This window comes from Oryzias latipes, chromosome 4, assembly GCF_053564925.1.
Source record: "Oryzias latipes strain Hd-rR chromosome 4, Olatipes_Hd-rR_3.1".
NCBI classification, from domain to species: Eukaryota; Metazoa; Chordata; class Actinopteri; order Beloniformes; family Adrianichthyidae; genus Oryzias; species Oryzias latipes.
In genome coordinates, this window is record NC_136240.1 from 6,331,089 (window position 1) to 6,344,813 (window position 13,725).

Consider the following 13,725-nt stretch of genomic DNA (forward strand, 5'->3'; position numbering starts at 1 on the left):
TTTTTTCTGTGTACAATCCTCAAATCATCTGACTTTTATAAAAAAATCAAATCCTTGTATCAAGTCTTCATAAAGCATTTGGGTCTTCTGCGTTTTCATCTTAGTGATGTTTTCTTTCACTTTTGTGTTTTTAGTCAAGCACACAAACACTTGTCTGGGTTTGACAGGTTAGACCACATTGCTGCAAACTAGAACTGGGACACACCTCTGCAGTGGGACAGCTCGGTCTTTTCTCTTTTGCTGCAACGAGAGAAGGAATCTGTTCTGATCCTTCCATAGATCTCACAGGAGTTTAAACATCACTTGTGGAAAAAGAACAAACAGAGGAGCAAAATGGGCGATGCAGTTGGTGAGTTGATATTTTGCTCTGAAAATTCATATTTTTTTTCTTTAATGTCTCTAAAACCTTAGTGTGTGTCTAGATTTGGTTGCTGGTTTTAGTTGGAAGAGTCTGCAGACTAAAGTAAAAGAAGAAAATCTGTGAGGTGCTAAGTCAAAACCACCCCAACACATTTTTACATGTAGCTATTGGGGAAATGCGTAACTCTGTTTACACAATTCACTTGCATTTCATCAGTTTAGAAGAGAATAAAGTGATGAAGTTCATTTATGGGCTTTGCTGCAGGAGTTTGGTTGTGCAACACTTCTCTATCAACTGTAAGAATTGTTTGAACCCTGTCTAAAAAGTTTTAGGTTAACACTCTGCAGGATTTTTTTAATGAAATATGCAGGACATTTAACCAACAAAAATTGTTTTCTTTGAAACTTGACTGTTAAAATCTTGCAAACAGATTGCTTTTTTGGTATTATTGCAACAATTTAAACTTTTCAGTTTCAGATAAAGTCATTTTATTCCAGCAACAGTTTTGCATTTAGGCTGCAAAGCCTGAAGTCAATCACTTAAAAGCAGAACTTAGGTACCGCATAAACCAGTCAGACCAGATTTTTTTTTTTAGTTCAAGGAAGACAAACACACTGAGTTCCCGACAGCCCAAAAACACCAAAACAACATTCCGAATGAAAAGGAGGAACAAGGCTGTCATATTTACAGTAAATGTACAAATAAAAAATTTAAAAAGTTGACTTGTGAAATTTTTCATATTTCTTTTGCAAACTCAAACTGTCCTCATTTAGGCTGGTTGTAAGTGGATTTAACTTAGAACAGCAAATGTCATTTTTATGTGCTGGAAAACAGTTTAGTTTTGAGGTAATAACAAACCAGTGCGAAAAATCCTCATTAACAAACATAACTGAAATGTGGTGCTGCGTGCGTCAACTTTTTCACTGTTTGCATGTTTTCATGATTCATTTTCTATTTAGTTTTTGTTTTACTTTTGTTGAATTTTGCTTTTTAATGGGTTACTTAATTTCAAAGTTATTTCAAAAAGACAGTTTTTAAATAAATACCTGAAGGAGAGTGTTCAAGACCTACTCCAATGCAAATGTTGTTTTTAACATGTTGTTGTAGCATTTTTCTCATGATGGAGGACATTTATAAAGAAAATTAAGATTTAAACTGTATTTTTGAATACTTCTATTTTCATATCATGGTGAATCAGGAGCAGACAGAAAAAAAAGATTGTTTTAAACTACAATCCCCTCCTCATTTTTAAATATTATAAAGTTATCCTCTTTCTGTTTCAGCTGAGTAGCCATAAGCTTTCCTGCTTTTGTCTTGTGCAGTTTTTTTTTTTTTTTTTTAACTTGTCCTGTCCAACAGCTGGGCAGACAGATGAGAGCTGAGGGCCTCTTGTGTTGGACATATTTTACTTTAACAAGAGGGGTTATTAATCTTCAGACAAACCAAAGGTATGTCTGAATAAATCCCTTTTGTAATTGAGGCCAAACTTTATTAATTTCAATCATGTCTGAAAATCTTTGGTATTGGACCGGACGGAAAAGGAAAGGAGGGAAGAAGAGAGAGGGATGTTAGAGAGAGGGGGGGTAGGGGGTGATAATAGGAGGGGAAGGGGGATAAGACCATGAAGCAGCATAAAGCAACAAGTTTACTGGTTTTTAATCATTATGGTAAGGTTCAAATGTAGTAAAAAAAAAAAAAAAAAAAGGGCGGAGCCTGTCCACACACACACTCAAATGTTATAAACACACCTGCTAGCTGCAAAAATGTCCACCTGTCGACATGTACACAAAACAGATAGTGTTCACACGCATACTTATGCCTTAAAACCAACTAGTGTGAAATATTTCAGTCAATCAATCGTGCCAACTGTTAGTGCAAAGGTGAGCTAACACCAGTGCTCAGGTGAGTGTTTATGTTCTTCTAAAATGGATGGTGGAACGTGAAAAGAAGGAGGGAGAATGCCCAGCCATCCCCACCCCAAGACCCCCACCGCAGCAGCAGCGGCAGCCGGAATCCCCCCAACGCCACACGGGAACCGGCAGGGAACAACCGCCGCCCGGGCGACCAAGCCCGCCACCCAGCCCAGGGCCAGCAGGGCCGCCGCCAGGCCCCCAGAGCCAGAGAGCAGGGAAGCACGGAGGGAAAGAGAGCGCCGCCCCAGCCCAACCAGGAGAGCAGCCCCCCCGCCGCGCCGGGAGAACCCAACGCAGGGCCCCACCGGAGAAGGACGCCCACAGCCCCAGACGAGCACCCCACCACCACCCAGGAGTTCCGGGCATCCCCCCGCCCCAACCCCAGGTACGAGCCAGGACCCCCCAAGGGAGACCCGCTCCGCACTCCAGGCAGCCATCCGCCCGGCCCACGGCCGGTCCAGGGAGGAGCGAGGCAGGGGCCCGACGCCCCCGCCCAGGATGGGGGAACCCCGGGGAAAAAAGAGGGCCCACAAGGGGTGCTGTAAATATGGCCCGACCAGGCTCGGCCACAGTTGGAAATTTGGCGGGGCCCAGCGCTCAGGAGCAAGGACCAGAACCCACCCCCCAGGGACACAAACACCCCCGGCTCAGATGTAATGTGAACCCCCCCACCGCGCGGAGAGAGCACCGCCGGGCCCAGGAAGCCGGCACCCCGGGGACACGGCCGCCGTTGCAAAGGGGCCCGTACCCCCCACCAGGGAAGAGGCAGGGGACAGATGGTCCTAGGTCCCACCTTCCTTGCAAAAAGTGTGTGCGTGTATGTGTGTTTGAGAAGGTGTGTGTGTGCATGTGTTTGTGTTTATGTTGGGATGTATATATTGAGGGGGGAGGGGTGTGTGTACTAAGGGGGGTGCAGTTAAAATTGGCGGGTAGGGCACTAAGGGGACATCTCCTGATTACTCACAGTGACGTCCCCTCACCCTCCCCACCAAGGGACCCTAAATGGGGGTCCCTGTTGGTTTATACTTGAGCTTATGAAATGACAGATCATGAATTAATCTTTGTGTTTCAGACAATGGGAAATGTGTTTCACCGAAGAGCCCCTTCCTGTCAGAGGTCAGACTGGTGCTGATTGGTGGGAGATGGGCAGGAAAGAGTTCATCTGCCAACACCATTCTGAGGCAGAAAAAGTTCGACTTCGGCCGGATCAGGACGCATCAGTCCAAAATGATTGAGGGGGAGGTGGGGGGCAGGAAGCTGGCTGTGGTGGACACTCCAGGGTGGAGAAGCTCTCTCTGCCTTTCAGATGTCCCACAAAGAGACCAGCAAAGGTTTAGGCTCAATGTCTCCAAGTGTCCACCGGGCCCCAACGCTTTCCTTCTGGTCATCCCTGTGGACTCGGCTTTCTCTGTGGAGCAAAAGATCACTGTGGAGGAGCACATGAAGCTCCTGGGAGAGCATGCCTGGAGATTCAGTATGGTGCTGTTCACTTTTGGAGATTTCCTGGGAGAGAAGACCATAGAAGAACACATCGAGAGCGAAGGACTGGCCCTCAGGTGGCTGATAGAGAAGTGTGGGAACAGATACCACATGTTCAACAATAAGGACAAAGATAACTCATCTCAGGTGTCTCTGCTGCTGGAGAAGATTGAGGAGATGGCAAGGAACAACAGCGGCAGATGCTACGAAGTAGACCAGCGCATTCTCAAGAAGATCAGACAGAAGCAAGACGAGGTGGCTTCAAGAGCGGAAGAGAGACGAAGAAAAGCTGAGGAAGAGAGACAACGTATGCTGAAACTCATTCAAGGTGAACACAGCAGAAAAACGGTCTATTAAAGAGTTCATTTAATCCTTGTGCTATCTTAGATGACCCCACCCTTACATTGACGTGTTCTCCCTACCATGACAAAGGTGGATAAAGGTGGAAAGATTTCATGTAATCCATGGACACCAGTGAAGATCACAAATCATTGAAGAAAAAAGGTTCAGAGCACTGTCTAGTGGGTCTAGATGACCCAACTCCCAATGTTAAAGTGCCTACAATATAGGGCTGGGAATCACTGGGTAACTCACGATATGATACGATTTGCAATACATTACTCACGATAACGATACTATCACGATATGGCGATATTGTGATAATCGATATATCTTGTCTCTAACAACTCACGATATATCAAACTTTAAGAAAGAAGAACTTGAAAAACTGTTTTTTGGAAAATATTTCCCCATTTATTTTTTAAACAATGATAACGAACAACTTGTGTCCTATTTGGTGTAATGAATAACAGACTTTTGTGTAACATTGCTGATATCAGTAATACTCTGTCTTTGACAAACAATGACAATTTTCATTTGGAAATATCTGTAAAATTTGGTTTAAACAATAGTGAACATGAACAGCAGTGTCATTAATTAGTACAAAATTGCTGTAAACAGGATAAAAAATGAATAAGTCAAGTAGATGCCAGACACATTGTTATTAACTTTTAAAAAACATAACCATAGCCATTTCTTAATTTAAAAGAAATAGCTGTTAATCAGATATTAATTCTGTGAACAAATTATATCGTCTTTGTTAAAAATAAATGACACGATTTAGTGTAAATGTGGAGTAAACAAAAATAAAATTCTCCCAGAAAAATAAAAATCAAGTAGCTAGGACCTTTCCTTTAAGTTATTTAAGACATAAACTGCTTTCAAAATAAATGACCAGGGATAAAATACACGAAGAACTTAAAGTGCATCCAAAAGTAAACATCTTTGTGAACAACACGATTGGGGACAAGCTGCATGCGATGTATGTTTCATGTTTTTCTGGAGAACCACAGGCTTTTAGCGTCAAGCTGCTCGTCTACCGCAGAGGAGAAGGGGGGTCCATGGGCAGGGATGCCTCTTTCTTCCGTTTCCATCTCAACTGTAGCTCTGGTCTGGCCGTACAGCGCAGGGATCCTTTTTTCAGTATTTCCAAGAGGGAATGTCAAAGCGTGGCTCTAATGGATTCAATAAAAACCGAAATCCCTCGTTCGTTCTCCACCTCCCGTTTTGTTTTCCGTTTGTTATTGCCGGTGCTCTCACAGAAAACGGTGGTAGCTTCGTGTGGAAAAAGGTATCCGCGCTGGGCTGTGTCGGCTTCAGGCCAGCAACAGCCACGGCTTTCTCACACAACTCCGTTGATGCAGCTTCCATGCTGCCGGCGCGTCTTTTAAGTTGTTGCTTTCGCTTCTCATTGTTTTTCCCCCCCGCCATGTTTGTTTGAATGTGTGTTCTTCTTCGTCCCGCCCGCAACAGCCAATCTCGCAACGAGCGCCCCCTATCAACCCTCCAAAGAATTGTCTTACCAAAGGATGGTTAATATAACCTTTTACATGGTCTTTAAACGTAAATAAAAGGTCGATACTTGACGAAGACGTCTCGAGAATCAATCCCGGGACTAAATATCGTGATATATCGCCATATCGATATTTTGGCACACCCCTACTATAATAGCACAAGGGTTACAGTCAGTTCATAATGCAGAAGAAGGCAGGAAAGCAAACAAGAAACCACTGAAATTCCAGAACTCCTTCAGGTATTTTCTTAATTTGAATCCATCAGGACTCATAAAAGCTCACCGGTTCTGCAAATATCTGCAGTTGTTTCATTTCAGGTATTGGTTCAAGTTTCTTCTGCCTTTAGACAGACGTGTTTTCTTATGAATAGAAAGTATTTCATGTTTACAGTGATTCTAATCATAAATGGTGTACACTTATATAGCGCCTTTCTTCCTACAAGGACAAGGTGCTTTACAGTCACGGACCCATTCACCCAGTCACACACACATATTCACTCACACATTCTAACACTGGTGGCAGCTCCGCTGCCAAACACAGGTGCCCACCTACCACCAGAGGCAAGGTGGGGTTCAGTGTCTTGCCCAAGGACACTTTGACTCATGGGCGTGCAAGGCGGGAATCGAACCTGCAATATTACGATCATGGGTTGACCGCCCTACCGCTGCACCACGGCCGCCCCCATCATAGCTCTGCAGACAGTTTCAGAAAAACTACGCATGATCAATCCACTCAGATGTCGATCATTTCTGTGCACACATCACTAGACTATTTTCTCACATTTTAATAGAAATCTGAAAACTGTAAATTTTTACCATTAGCATTTATTTTATTGTAAAACAAACATTCATGTATCCCTTGTGCTATTTTGGATGACCCCACCCTTACATTGGCGTGTTCTCCCTACCATGACAAAGGTGGATAAAGGTGGAAAGATTTCATGTAATCCATGGACACCAGTGAAGATCACAAATCATTGAAGAAAAAAGGTTCAGAGCACTGTCTAGTGGGTCTAGATGACCCAACTCCCAATGTTAAAGTGCCTAGGATAGCACAAGGGTTAAATGATGGGTATTCAAACTATGAACTCCACACCTAATCATTGTCTGTTTCGTCTGACAGCAGGAGATGTGATGCCCATCCCAAAACTCCAGATAGTTCTGCTGGGCAGCCGAGGGGTCGGAAAAACCTGTGTCGGGAACACCATCCTGGGCTGCAAAGAACATGATGGAAAACGAACAGTGCACTCGGAAGTGCGGCACGGTTCTGTGGACCAAACTGAAGTAACTGTGGTTGACAGTCCAGGTTGGTGGAAAGGTTTCCCCGCGGAGGACACCCCCCAGGCAGTCAAGGACGAAATGCAGCGCAGCTTGTTTCTGTGTCCCCCTGGACCCCACGTCTTCCTGCTGGTGATAGACGCAGACACCTCCTTCAACGCCAAGCACCTGGACGCAGTGACCTCGCATGTGGAGCTCCTCGGTGAAGCAGTGTGGAAACACACAATCCTAGTTTTCAGTAGAGGAGACTGGCTGAGAACCAGCACCATAGAGGAGTACATTGAAGGTGAAGGGCTGGCCTTACAGTCTCTGATTGAACAGTGTGAAAACAGATACCACGTTCTTAATAACAAAAATGCAGAGGAAGACACACAGGTCACAGAGCTGCTAGAGAAAATCACCGGGACTGTGGCTGCAAACGCATGGCAGCCTTTTATTCCAGACCAGCAGATTTTTATGAGCCTGGAAAAGAAACGAAGAAGTGTGGAAGAAGGAGCCATTTTGAGGCAGAAGCTGGTCCAGACCCAGAGGAATCTCCTTACAGGTGAGTTATTGGGGGGGGGAGGGAGAGACGAGAGGATCCAGTTCGTCCAAAATGTTTTCCTCTTGAGAATTTGAATCTGAGAGTAAAAAAAGGTGAAGTAATGAGTAGTGAATTACTTTTTCAAATAGGTAATGATAATTAATCAGTAACCGAGTAAAGTAATGAAGGATTTTTCATGTTGGCTGGGTGGCTCGGTTGGTAAGGTGACAAGCTACCATGCAGGAATCCAGGGTTCGATTCCCAGAGGGGAATAAGCAATGGTACTGGGGGGCAATTACCATATCAATGGCGGGCAGTTAACATCACCCAGTGGGGGTCCTTAGGCAAGGCCCTTAACACTACTGCCTCCCGAGTGCAGTTCAGCTGCAGCTCACCGCTCCCCCAGGGGATGGGTCAAATGTGGAGAAGAATTTCCCCATTTTTTTTTTTTTTTTTTTTTTAGAAGTAATTTACCCAAAACTGCTCATTATTATGAAAAACTCAAGATGTTTACCAAAGAAAAAGGGTTTTTTTTCTTTGAAAAAAGAATATTTGTGTTCATTTGCATCCCACTCTGAGATGATGGAAGTTATTTTCTCCTCAGGAATGAGGAACAAGCTGGAAGAGATGAAGATTGTGTTGCTCGGGGAGAGGTCCTCTGGAAAGAGTTCAACAGGAAACATCATCCTGCATAAAGAGGTCTTTTCTGCGGGTCAGGATGAGCAGTGCCATAAGGAAGTGAGGCAGGTTGGCGACAGACAGGTCACAGTGATTGACACACCTGGGTGGCGGAGGGAATCCTCCTGCTCTACAGAGCAGATGGACAGAGAAATAGTCCGAAGTCTGTCCCTGAGCGAGTCAGGAGTTCATGCTGTGCTGCTGGTGGTTCCTTTGGATTTGAAGTTCACAGAGACAGAGAAAGTCAAGCTGGAGGAGCACGTCAACCTTTTTGGTGCCAGTATTTGGAAACACACACTAGTTCTGTTCACTCATGAAGACAAACTACCAAACAAATCCATAGAAGAGCACATTGAAAGAGAAGAGTCTCTGCGCTGGTTGGTGGACAAGTGTAAAAACAGATACCACTCCATGAACAACAGGAAATCAGATCTGAGTCAGGTCACAAAGCTGTTTGAAAAGATAGAGGAAATGGTGGCAGCAAACACAGGCCAGCTCTTCTGCCCCAACATGAATGATGTCTACCTGAGAATCTCTGAGAAATTCTGTAGGATTCAGCTGAAGAATGTGCTGAAACAACGGCTGCAAAAAGAATTCAAGAGGAGGGAGCTGGAGCTGATGAGCAACTTCAAAACAACACTCCTCGAGCTGCAAGAGGACCTGAATGAGACCACGTCCAGATCTGAAACTAAAGGATTCCGTGAGTATTACACCCTCAGGTCCTATCACTCTGTCCAATATCATGGTATGCTACACATAAAATGAGGTCTTACCAGGTTTTTTTGCAACAAATTCCAGGTGGTGACCGGGCCAAACCCAGGGGCAGGACTGCTGATCAAAAGAACAGAGAAGTAAAGGAGAAGAAAATGAATGCAAAAATAAATACGGCTGTTGAAAGGCTGGATCAGGAAATCCTGAAATCCACAGAGTTCCTTAGAAGCAGCATGGATGCCTTGATGCCTAACTGTAAGTTCGAAATTATGATCTCTGCTGGTAAACACGTCAACACAGTTTTACCTAAACCGTTTTTGTCCTTTTCAGTCAGTGGTGCAACTTCGGCATCTTCTATCTCTGGCTCCCTCATACGACATAATCCAACCAGCAGTTTTCACCAAGTTCTGGCTTGGGTGGCCAGTCTTCAGATCAGCACAAATAAGGACAACCAGATGACGATCAACTTCCCCAGATCTTCAGGATACAATTCACAAATCTCTCTGATGACTGGTCAGAAAGATTCAGAAAACGATTGAATGGACCTTAGAACTGGTGACCCAGGATTTGGGTTTTGCTCAGACCAGACCAGATAAAAAAGGTCCTGAAGGAAAAGCAGGTCTGTAAAGAATGGTTTTAGAGGTTTTACGGGAATCTTTAAAGTCCACCTACCTAAAATTTAATAAACTGAATCCTCACTGCAGATGAAAATATTTTTTTGTGGTTGGAGAACAGTCTGGCTGCAATGAAATGCCACATTATAAATATACCACCCTTGTGCTCCAAGCTCGGGATCTTTAATTTCTGCTATATTGCCTTTTTCTAAACATGACGATAATAATCAACATGTCTAATTTTAGCTACAGAATACCCATTTTGAGTGATTTCATTCCAGCTGAACAGATGACTATTTACTGTTGTTCAAAATGAGTCTCTTTACCTCTACTACTACTGTTTCAAAAACGTTTTGCATTGCATGACTCCATAGTTGCTTTTAAGTCACCTCTTCAATAGAATCAGAATTAAAATGTAACATATCAGAAAATGTAATGCAATGTATTCAACATTTAGAGGAGGGGTTATGATATCATATAATGAGGGAGGAGTTAGTACACACACAAACAAATGTAAACTGATCACCTGAGGAGTGAGGAGAAAGTCATCCACACCTTAAACTCGCCTGAGCGCAGAGGGGAGCCACAGATGCCAGAGTTCTCTCTCAGCTATAAACAAAAGTCATTGAGAACCCAAACAGGCTCACAGGGTGACAGCATCACCACGCTTGCCAGGAAGCTCAAAGGGTTGGCCACCAGGGAACGGGCGGGGTATCAGTGCCACGCGTCAAGTGCCCATGTGTTGGGCCAAACCATTTTTATATCCCTCTCCTGTAACCAGGGGGATCAGGGGATTGGCTGCAGCTGCGCAGCACCATCATCCTGCTACAACTACAAGTAGAATTAAAGCCACGAGTGGGGTTGTATGGCCCGCAGGCGCTACCCGCCCTCGCCGCCCGCCTTTAGACACCACCGCCACTCTCACCACCTACCTTTGACCCAACCCCACTTGCTAAGCAGCCTCTATGTACTCCTGACTCCCCCTTCTACTCTCTGTAAAGGCTGGTCTGAGCTGCATGTGATGCAATTGATGTCCAGGGCGTACCCTGCCTTTGCCCAATAGTAGGCTCTTGCAGTCCTGTTACGCTAAAAGGGTTCAAACTGATTAAGAAAATGGATGGCTGGATAGAAATTTGAGTTTTTAGGTCAAACATCATAAGCAAGTCATATTTTCCTTGTCTTGTTGCCTCATGTGTGACTGTAAATGTAGTAACTCCTTCAATCTTTTATTGAAGTACAGTTTGTATGAACTTATGAATCCATTCTTAATTGTGTATGGGCCACCAACATTGAATGTTTTCACATATTTGACAAGTATCTGTCTTTGAGTTAAACCTTTCAAATGAAGTGCCAGTGTCATGATCTGGCGTAAGTTCAGAGTGACCCAAATGCTGGAACCCGGAAGGATACTCGGACTGCGAAGTAAGTTTCAGATGGTTTAATTCAGCAGAAGGTGAGTAATGGCTTCTTTCCAGGAGGAGGAGCGTCGGCTGGCTGGAAGAATTTTGCAGAGGGGATCCAGGAGCGAGGCACGAGAGGCCAGAGGAATGCGACCAGGTGAGTACCAGAGGTTTTTTTTCCTGAGACAGAGCGAGAGGCACAATGAGTAACATGAAGCTTGGCAGCAAACAGGAACAAGAGCTGGCCAGACTAAGCCCCATGGGAGGAACAACGAACTGGCGACGAATGATGATCCAGATATGAAAAAGGCTGCAGCGATGATGAGGTGAGTGAATGCAGCTGGTCGCGTCCGAAGCAGAACAGGCGGGGGAGGGGGAGAGTAACTGGCAGAGGCACCATGACAGTACCCCCCCCTCAACGACCGCCACGCGGCAGTCCAAGATGACAGTCAGGATGGGCGTGGTAGAAGTTGTCGATGACGGTATGGTCCAGAATAAGGGAACGGGAGACCCACGAACGTTTCTCTGGACCATGCCCCTCCCAATCCACCAGGAACTGCACACCACGCCCACTGCGCCGGACATCCAATATCTTGCTGACCGTGAAGGCAAGGGCGGCATCGATGGTACGGGCGGGCGGTGGGGTAGCGGACGCCGGGCAAAGCGGACTCTCGGTGACTGGCTTGACTTGGGAAACGTTGAATGTGGGATGCACCTTGAGGGCTGCCGGAAGACGTAGCCTGACACAGGTGGGGTTGATGACACGGTCGATGGTGTGGGGCCCAATGAACTTAAGAGCCAGTTTACGGGACGAGGCTCGGAGAGGAATGTTCCGAGATGACAACCAAACCTCCTGGCCAGGTTGGTAACTGGGACTCACCACCCTGTGACGGTTGGCTATCTGGCAGTTGCTCTCCTTGGTGCGGAGGAGAGCCGCCCTGGTCTGCAGCCAGATGTCCCGACACCGTAGGAGGTGGAGCTGGACCAAGGGCACTGCCAAATCCAATTCCTGAGAAGGAAACAAAGGGGGTGAGTAACCCAGGGAAGCCTCAAAGGGAGATATGCCAGTAGCTGTAGACGAATGGGTATTGTGGGCATACTCCACCCACACCAGGAATTTAGACCAGTCAGCTTGGTTCTTGGCCGCCAGACACCTGAGAGCTGCCTCCGGTTCCTGGTTTGCCCATTCTGCCTGTCCATTCGATTGAGGGTGGTAACCCGACGTAAGGCTGACCGTGGCTCCCAGGGCAGAACAGAAAGCCCTCCATACTTTGGACGTAAATTGTGGCCCTCGGCCGGACATGATGTCACTGGGTATCCTATGATGACGGAAGATGTGGTGGATGAGAACGCCGGCCGTTTCCGAGGCAGATGGCAGCTGAGGTAGGGGAATGAATTGTGCGTCTTTCGAAAAACGGTCAATGACAGTAAGGATTACCGTATGGCCTTGGGATGGCGGTAGCCCAGTGAGCGGGCACAGGTGATACAGGCCGCAATGTACTCCTTAGCATCTCGCTCCAACGTGGGCCAGAAGAAACGATGCTTGAGTAGTCGGGTGGTACGGTAAAGCCCTCCATGGCAGGCAATGCGGGATGTGTACCCCCAAGTGAGGACTTTAGATCTGAGGGAGTCGGGGACATAAAGGGGTGCCTGAAGGACAAGAGGTGCCGTCAGGAATCTCACCTTGGGCTTGAAGTACCTTGCTCTCGATCTCCCAAGTGAGGTTGCCAATGAAACATGACGTAGGGAGAATGGGAGAGTCAGTGGTAGTCTCGGAGGTGTTGTATTTACGGGACAGTGCATCGGGTTTGACGTTGCAGCTGCCAGGACGGTATGTGATTGTGAAATGGAAGCGGTCAAAAAATAATCACCACCGGGCCTGACGGGAATTAAGACGTTTGGCGCTACGGAAATAGGCGAGATTCTGGTCGGTCAAAACTAAGAAGGGTTGTTCTGCTCCCTCCAGCCAGTGACGCCATTCTTCAAGTGCCAACTTGATGGCCAAGAGCTCACGGTTCCCTACGTCATAATTCTGTTCGGCTGGACTTAATTTTCGGGAGAAGAAGGCGCATGGTTTGCGTTTCCCCGTGTCTTCCTCACGTTAAGATAAGACGGCTCCTACTCGGGAATCTGAGGCTTCCACCTCCACAAACTGTATGGTTTGTGGAGGTGGAGGTTCGTAACTGTATGGTTACGTCGGGTTGTATAAGAATGGGAGCTGATACAAAAAGGGACTTGAGTTTCTTGAACGCAGCGTCAGCCGGCGGATTCCAGGAGTAAACTTTATTGATGGAGGTGAGTTGAGTGAGCGGAGCCGCTATACTGCTGTAATTGCGGACAAACCGGCGGTAAAAGTTGGCGAACCCCAGGAACTGTTCAAGTTTCTTTCGAGTCTGTGGTACTTCCCACTGGGAAGGACGGATATTGCCAGCTTCTATGATGTACCCCAAAAAGGGGACGGCGGAGACGTGAAATTCACATTTCTCGGCCTTGACATACAGCCGGTTTTTGAGCAACCTCTCAAGAACTAGACGGACGTGATGTTCATGTTGGGAGGGATCGGTGGAGTAAACGAGGATGTCGTCCAAATAAACAAAGACCAATCTGTTTAAGAAGTCCCTTAGGACATCATTTACTAGGCGTTGAAAGACAGCGGGGGCATTGGTGAGTCCAAACGGCATAACCAGGTATTCATAATGCCCTAACGGGGTGTTAAACGCTGTTTTCCATTCATCCCCCTCACGCATACGTACAAGGTGATAAGCGTTACGGAGGTCGAGTTTTGAAAAGATCTCAGCTTGCTGTACTGATTAAAAAACGGATTAAAGAAAAGGCAGGGAATATTTATCCTTGACAGTTATTTGGTTGAGCTCGCGGAAGTCAATACACGGTCTTAAAGACTTATCCTTTTTTTCC

At 46.1% G+C, this 13,725-nt stretch overlaps 1 protein-coding gene across 2 annotated transcripts; it reads left to right on the forward strand.

The window, feature by feature from the left end:
• The first annotated feature begins 200 nt into the window (after nucleotides 1-200).
• Nucleotides 201-10,655, forward strand: LOC101172483 (GTPase IMAP family member 8). Of its 2 annotated transcripts, none has more exons than XM_023954020.2 (6): nucleotides 201-349; nucleotides 3,347-4,081; nucleotides 6,729-7,427; nucleotides 8,011-8,784; nucleotides 8,883-9,050; nucleotides 9,126-10,655. In XM_023954020.2, exons 1-6 carry the CDS (start codon nucleotides 334-336, stop codon nucleotides 9,332-9,334), a joined length of 2,601 nt encoding a protein of 866 aa, XP_023809788.1. In that variant the 5' UTR covers nucleotides 201-333; the 3' UTR covers nucleotides 9,335-10,655. The 2 variants fall into 2 exon arrangements, with proteins under 2 accessions (XP_023809788.1, XP_078801790.1); XM_078945664.1 differs by having other exon boundaries at nucleotides 6,732-7,427.
• Nucleotides 10,656-13,725: the final 3,070 nt, after the last annotated feature.